Source organism: Gracilinanus agilis, chromosome 4 (assembly GCF_016433145.1).
Source record: "Gracilinanus agilis isolate LMUSP501 chromosome 4, AgileGrace, whole genome shotgun sequence".
NCBI lineage: Eukaryota > Metazoa > Chordata > Mammalia > Didelphimorphia > Didelphidae > Gracilinanus > Gracilinanus agilis.
The window spans coordinates 207,426,226-207,433,176 of record NC_058133.1 but is presented as its reverse complement, the minus strand read 5'-3'; the positions used below and the strand labels follow the sequence as shown (position 1 = coordinate 207,433,176).

Here is a 6,951-nt window from a genome sequence, read left to right as displayed (position 1 = left end):
AGGGACTTTTTTGGTGAGTGGAGTTCTTAGTATCCCCAGCGCTTAGTATAGTGCCCCGGCATAGAACAGGCACTTTGTAAATGCTAGTCGACTAACATGGGCCCCTTTCCCTCTTTTCTCCATTCTCTTTATTTGACCGGTAATAATATCATAGAGCTTGGCTTTTGACTGACTTTTGCTCCACTTAGATCTGTTCACTACAGTCTGATTTAGTAACAAATTCCAATCTATCCCCAATCTTTTGCCCAAATAAACAAAACAGTGCCTACAAGCTGAAACCAGTTGAGGCAATACACCGTTCTTTGTCCTTATAAGCTTTCTAATTTGGCATATATTGAATATTGAACTGCAGACTATTTGAGGACAAGGATTGTGTCTTTTTTTGGGTATCTCTGTAAGCTGAGTTTCTCAGCAAATACTGGTAACAAACTTGCAAATCTCAATTTCATTCCATAAGTTTATCTATCGTATTATCGGACTCTCTAGAGCAGAACTTGGTACTGAGGAGGTCTAGGGGAGATAAGTTTGGAAACCACCCAGCTCTAGCCCTCAAAGAGATTGTATCCAGAAGCAATTAGAAATTGAAAAGCTTATTTTTGTCCCGGCTGTAGCTATCCATCACCTCCAGTTCTTCTCCTCTACCCCATTTTCCCAGCCCTGGGCTCCCTTCTTTCTCCATCTGTACAGTCACTCAACTTGCCACATTCGTTCAAAGGGCCTCAGGGTACAGGGTAGGTACATTCTCCTGGACTGGGGTGCAATTACTTCCTTAGATCCGTCCTATCCCCCAGCCTACAAGCTGTGAGGTCCATTTCTCCTGGCTGTGAGGTCCATTTCTCCTGGCTGTGAGGTCCAGTTCTCCTGGCTGCTTGGGGCTCCCGTCTCCCTAGCAGGCTCCCCACAGGTGCACGGCTCCGCCCTGCCACCGGAACAGCCAGGTTTGGCCTCTGGGACGCTATGGGCAGCAGCCCGGGAAGATAAAAATAGTTCTCCGCGGAAGCGGTCGGGGGCGGGGCGAACCGCGGAGTGGAGAAAAGTGAGATCCAGGTTGGCGGCGGGTGGGCATCCGCCAAGGCCAGCGGGGGTTATTTTTCGGTCCGGGTCAGGTTTTGTGATGTAGCCGACTCTGGAGCAGAGTGCGAGGTTCTGAGCAGACGGGCTTCTTCGGCCCAGCGCTCGGAAAGCCTCCACCTCGAACCCGACGCAGCTCCGGCTCCACCCCCAGCCTCCTCCCTTCTCCCCGCCCAGCACAGTGTTCCACTCAGGCTTCCCTTTTCCCTGCCCCAGAAGGCACGTTAGGAGGCTGCCGCGGGACTTTGGAGGGCCAGCCTGAAGTTGTGCTGGCGGAGCAGTTTACGCTTCCCCAGCCCAGCTGCCTCGGGCCCTAGGTCCAGGCTGACGCATCTGCCGGGTTAGCGGCACTTGTACACCTCGGGCTAGGGCTTCGCTCTCCTCTGCTGCTGTTGCTGCTGATGCCCCAGGCTGGGCAACTCGCCCCGCAGCGCCGCGTCTCCGACCGCATCAGCGGTCACTCTTCCCGCTGCTGGAACACTGCCCGCCCCGCCGGCGACTTCCCTCCCTCGGCTTGCTACCCAAAGCAGCAGCTCGGAGCAGGGGGTAGGGGGTGGGAGGTGGGGGGAGAAGCACGAGATCAACACGGACACAGAGGGAGGGCGTCCCTGGCTCTTCGTTGTGGGGGTGTCCCAAGCTCGAACGAGAACCACGTGGGGTGCCTTGAGCTTCAGGGAGAGAATCTGAGGGGGTACCCCGCTGTGCTCCGGAAAGATTCGGGAGCTCTCCGACTTGGAGGATGCCCTCGAGTCAGGATGGTGAGATGGGGAACTGGGCACAGAGGCAGGACGGGTTAAGCGGGCTGCGGGGCGGCCTGGAAGCTTTTGCGCGGCGTCCCTTGGGGGAAGGTCACTTTAGGTTGCTTCCCGGGGATGGACTCACTAAATGCGGGGCTCTATGGGCCCCAGGGCAGAAGCTGTGCTTTGGGTAGAGTCTATTCCGTACTTTCGCCCTCCGGGGGTGAGCCGGGAGGGGGGAAAAAAAAAAAAAAAAAAAAAAAAAAAAAAAAAAAAAAGGCGAACACTTGGAACGCCTTCCTCCCAGCAAACTGAGCGGTCGGTGCCCAGTGGCAGAACTTGCGGGGAAAAGTTGGGGCAGGAAGGAGGAGCGCTGGTGAAATCCGACTACTCCAAAGAGCTCCTGTTTATTCAGACGTGAGATTGGATCCCAGGGAGTGAGGCCCAGGCCATCAAAGCAAACAGCCTTGGCCCCTCCTGCGACAAACCGGCCTGACTGGGGAGGGCCGCCAATGGCCCCACCTTTCCTCTCTCTCGGGTCCGCCTTTCCCCGGCCTCGGAGGGAACTGGGACACTGACTTAGTTGGGCTCCCTCACTGCAGAGTCGGAGTTGGAGCTAGAGACGGGATGATAGGCGGGAGGAGGGTGAAGAGGGTTGAACAGGCGGGTCTGCTTTCACCCTGACCCCTCTGACCAGCACGCGGAGCCATCTGTTGGCCCAGCCCCCATCACCAAGCTCCGGAGGCTCGGGGCCAGGGGAGCTAAGTCTGAAGTCGAGCTCATTATCGAGACCTTTCCCGAGCGTGAGGAGGTGGGAAGCAGCGGGCAACTTGGCTGGTGTGGGAATCCCCCATCCTGGATCTGTGACTGCGCAATGTCCGCCGGGGCTCCGGGACTTTTATGCCACTGAAGGACGACCCGGTCCCAGGGACTCTTTCTGCCCGCCCCCAGACCCGATGTGAGAAGAACGGGGTCTGGTAGGGCTGGAGGACTGGCGCTGACATTGGTCCAGAGACAGGGACTATAGGGAGGCACCCCTGATTCTCTGCCGAAGCCACCCTCTCTTCTCCCGGGCCGGAGACCCAGATACCTCTAGAGAGCCGGAGAGGTCGGGAAGGAGGCTGGTGACCTGGACGTGTCATCACTTGGCGGAGTGCCCCGCACTTGGGATCGCAGAATCTCCCCTTCTCGAGTCCCCTGCTCCTGAGAGCTTCCTGAGAGCATTAGTGCCCTACATCAGCGGGCTGCCAGGGGGTGGGGATGGGGGCGATGCTCACTTCCACCCCAAACTGGTGAGCAGAGCTTGCCAGAGGCTCCGCTGTCTCTCCTGTGCCTCCATCATTCGGGAAAAACAGCGAGCTCAGCCGCCCTCAGGTCCTTCCACAACTGAGAAAGGAGCAGAGTGAGGCTCTCGTTCCTCTGCTCCCCACCAGCTCCTCGCTCCAAGCCCTAGAGATGGAACATGCTTCCCCTCACTCTTTGCCTTGGGGCGGGGCAGGAGAGTCCCCAGGCCAGCCTCGAACCCCGTGCCTGGAAGAGGCTGATAAGGAGGCCGGGGCGGCGGCAGCCGCGGAGGCCTGCGTTTCTATAGCTCCTGGGTCACGGGCGCTCTGTCGCTTGAACGAGTTTCAGGCAGAGGCCACGGAAGCAAGTGCGTGAGGGTCAAAGGGGGAAGGAACACGGTGGCGGTAGTGGTAGTGGGGGTGGTGATGTTAGAAGGGGCCTAGAATCCCCAAGCCTGGAAAGGTCGGATGGAGGAACCGAGTGCCAACGTCCCCTCCGTGGGCGCAAAATTTATTTGCCCCACCTAATCTAGAAATTGAGGAAGAACAAAAACGGAGGGGAGGGGGGGGGCATGATCGGGGCTCTTTCCCTCTGGGTCATACCTCAGTTTCCATCCCTTCTTATTAAAAGTGACCCTCCTTTAGCTTTAAAGCCCAAGTACAAACATCTGCAGAAGGGCTCGCGGGCCGCAATGGAATCCGGGTAATTCAAGCTCAGTGTTTTACCCTGCCATGCCCAGGTAATAATAGACGGCTTCCGGTTTCCAGGTGTCTGAGTGGAGAAACTCTTGGCCCAGTCCTTTATCTTTTTCTCTTCCCCACAGGCCATTCCTGCAGCTTTCTGCCGAAGCCCTGCAAGGTGCTGGTGCTGCTAAACCCCCGGGGAGGAACCGGCAGGGCCCTGCACCTCTTCCGGAACCGAGTGCAGCCCATGCTAGAAGAAGCAGGTGTCTCCTTCACCTTGCGTCTGACGGGTAAGCACTAAGTTCCCCAGAGGGGCAGGCGCTCGGCTGACCCTTTCGGCCTGGAGTAAGCAGCCTGGAGCTAGAGTGATGACCTCGGGGTGCCACAGCGGAATGTGGGAGAACCTGAACTACTTGCTTCCCTCCTCCCTGCAGAGCGGCGGAACCACGCGAGGGAACTGGTGCGGGACGAGAACCTTTCCTCCTGGGACGCCCTGGTGGTGATGTCCGGAGACGGGCTGATGCATGAGGTGAGCGCAGGGCAGTGCGCTGCTGGGGGAGGCGTGGAGGAGAGGGACAGGCACACAGAGAGGCCCTCAGGAGGTGGCTGGGGTTCAGGGGGAGGCTCTGGCTGGGGAAGCCGAGGCAGCTACCGACTTTGCGCTTCCAGGTGGTGAATGGCCTGATGGAACGACCTGACTGGGAAACAGCAATTCAGAAGCCTCTCTGTAGCCTTCCAGCGGGCTCCGGCAATGCTTTGGCTGCATCCGTGAACCATTATGCAGGGTGAGGGCCCAGAGTTCTGCTTCCGTTTCCCCGTGCCATAGGCCGGCTGACCTTTAAGCACCCATAAACCCTCCCTTTCCCCCAGGGGGCTTTCAAGCCAGGAGGCTTCCAGCTCGGACCCTCTCTCCCTCTCCTTCTGCTCGAGCTTCTCTCTCAGGCTTCTTCCCTCCCCGGAAGCTGGCGGCAACTAACCGCCCTACTAGCCCAGGGAAGTGACCGCCGGGGGTCGGGAATCGGGGTTCCAGCCTTTTCCCTCATGTTTTTTCCTTCGGCTCTCAGCAACGAACAGGTGACCAACGAGGACCTGTTGACCAACTGTACGCAGCTGCTGTGTCGTCGAGGGCTTTCTCCCATGAACCTGCTTTCCCTACACACAGCCTCAGGCAGACGCCTCTTCTCCGTGCTCAGCCTGGGCTGGGGCTTTGTTGCGGACGTGGATGTGGAGAGCGAAAAGTACCGGTGCCTGGGCAAAATTCGCTTTACGCTGGGCACATTCCTGCGCCTGGCTGCCCTGCGCACCTACCACGGCACGTTAGCCTATCTCCCGGTTGGAGCGCCTTCTTCAGAGAACTCAGCTGGACCTCCCCCGGGCCAGGACCAGCCAGGTCCCGTGGATTCCCTCCTGGTGCCTCTGGGGCAGCCAGTGCCGCACAACTGGACGGTGGTGCCTCACCACGAATTTGTGTTGGTGCTGGTTCTCCTGCACTCCCACCTGGGCAGCGAGATGTATGCTGCCCCCATGGCTCGGGGTGCCGCAGGGGTTATGCATCTGTTCTATCTGCGGGCTGGTGTGCCCCGGGCTACGCTGCTGCGTCTTTTCCTGGCCATGGAAAAGGGGACACACTTGGACCTGGGCTGCCCTAATTTGGTGTACGTGCCTGTGGTGGCCTTCCGCCTAGAACCTCATGATCCCAGGGGAGTGCTTACAGTGGATGGGGAGCAGCTGGTCAGTGAGGCTGTCCAAGGCCAGGTCCACCCTGGAGGCTTCCAGTTGGTCAGTGGCTGTTCAGAACTAAAGCCTGGTCCGGAGCCAAAGCCCTTACCCTGTTCAGAAGACTCTGCTTCTTCGGAGTTCACTTCTTAAACGGGGCCCTATTTAGGGCTTGTGGACTCTGTTGGACTTGCAATAAATAATGCAGGGCCTTACTCTGCTTTGCCAACGGGAGTGCCTTACCCCTAAGCCTAGAGGGAATTCCTCCCCAGGATAGATGGTGTTGCAGGACTCCAAAGTGAGGCAAGTTGGCTCTTTTCGATGTCCAAGATATGCCCACTTCAGGCCCAGAATTAATTGAACCCTGTCACCTAGGTGTAGCATACTAAACTGAGCAATCTAAATAAAATGACTTTTCCAGGTTACCTAGTCCATCTCTGGGGGTAAGGAAAAAGTGGGACCTTGGCCCTAAGTGGCCCTAAATGATAAGGTGCTTTACAATGACAAAGTACTTAAAATCCAGGATCATTTGAGCAATAATAAGGAAAAAGAACTTGTTTGTTATTTACCCAAGGTCAATGATAAGACCAGAAACATGAACTTTAAGTTCATCACGTTAGAACAGAGGTGTCAAACTTTGGCCTGCAAAACTCCCGAGGGCAGCCCAAATCAAAAAATATAATTGTAAAATATTTTTAAAAATAAAAAAAAAAATTAGCATGTGGTTTTCTAAGTCAATATGCAGCCCACAGGGATCCTGAGGTACCCTTTAGTTGTCCAGTTACTATCGAGTTCAATATTGCTGTTCTCCAAGGCGCTGGGTAGAGAGCAGAACAATTTTACGGATAACCAGAGAAGGTTCAAGTTTGGTGGTTCCAGTTCTACCAGTCAGATAACCCTCAAAGAATTTGGTTGGAGCCTTATCAATAAGCACTTTTTATGAAGTCCCTACTATGTGTCAGGCACTGGAGATACAAATAGAATAGTGGAAGTCTCTGCTGTTAAAGTGTTTACATTCTATTTGGCCAAAAAGCTTGCCTGGAAAGGTGGGCATCGGATCTTTCTTAGCTGTAGTTGCTGGGAAAACTGGGGCAAGGGAGAAAAAGGGCAGACTTAATAATTAGCACCCCCTCTTTCCACCCCAAAACCAGGGAGCTGTTTTCATTCTTGCAAACTAAACCAAGCTCTCCAGCTTCTGACTAGCCCTTTTGCTAGAGATCATCCTTCCCTACCTCCTGCTCTTAATTCTTTCCTACTGGACAACCGAGACAGAACTGTTCAAAGGAGGCATAAGCTGCAGGAACAGGAGAGGCTGTGTCAACTCGGCCCATTTCTTCCCCTCTTTTTCATATTTGGGATCTTTCTCCTGTTATGAAGTAGAAAAGAGAACTACCTGACTAGATTCCTATTGTGTTGCCAGCAACTTCAGCCTCATAAAGAAGTACTAAGCTTCTTGCTAA

At 55.5% G+C, this 6,951-nt stretch overlaps 1 protein-coding gene across 1 annotated transcript; it reads left to right on the top strand.

Moving 5' to 3' along the window:
* Positions 1-3,263: 3,263 nt before the first annotated feature.
* SPHK1 (sphingosine kinase 1) lies at positions 3,264-6,327 on the top strand. Its single transcript, XM_044673802.1, has 5 exons — positions 3,264-3,459; positions 3,916-4,065; positions 4,210-4,304; positions 4,445-4,560; positions 4,840-6,327. Exons 1-5 carry the CDS (start codon positions 3,264-3,266, stop codon positions 5,642-5,644), a joined length of 1,362 nt encoding a protein of 453 aa, XP_044529737.1. The 3' UTR covers positions 5,645-6,327.
* The last annotated feature ends 624 nt before the right edge of the window (positions 6,328-6,951 follow it).

Coding starts and splice junctions, on each gene's coding strand:
- SPHK1 (XM_044673802.1), top strand. CDS start 3,264: ATGGAACATGCTTCCCCTCACTCTTTGCCTTGGGGCGGGGCAGGAGAG. Junction 4,066..4,209: donor CTTCACCTTGCGTCTGACGG/GTAAGCACTAAG, acceptor TCCTCCCTGCAG/AGCGGCGGAACCACGCGAGG. Junction 4,561..4,839: donor TCCGTGAACCATTATGCAGG/GTGAGGGCCCAG, acceptor TTCGGCTCTCAG/CAACGAACAGGTGACCAACG.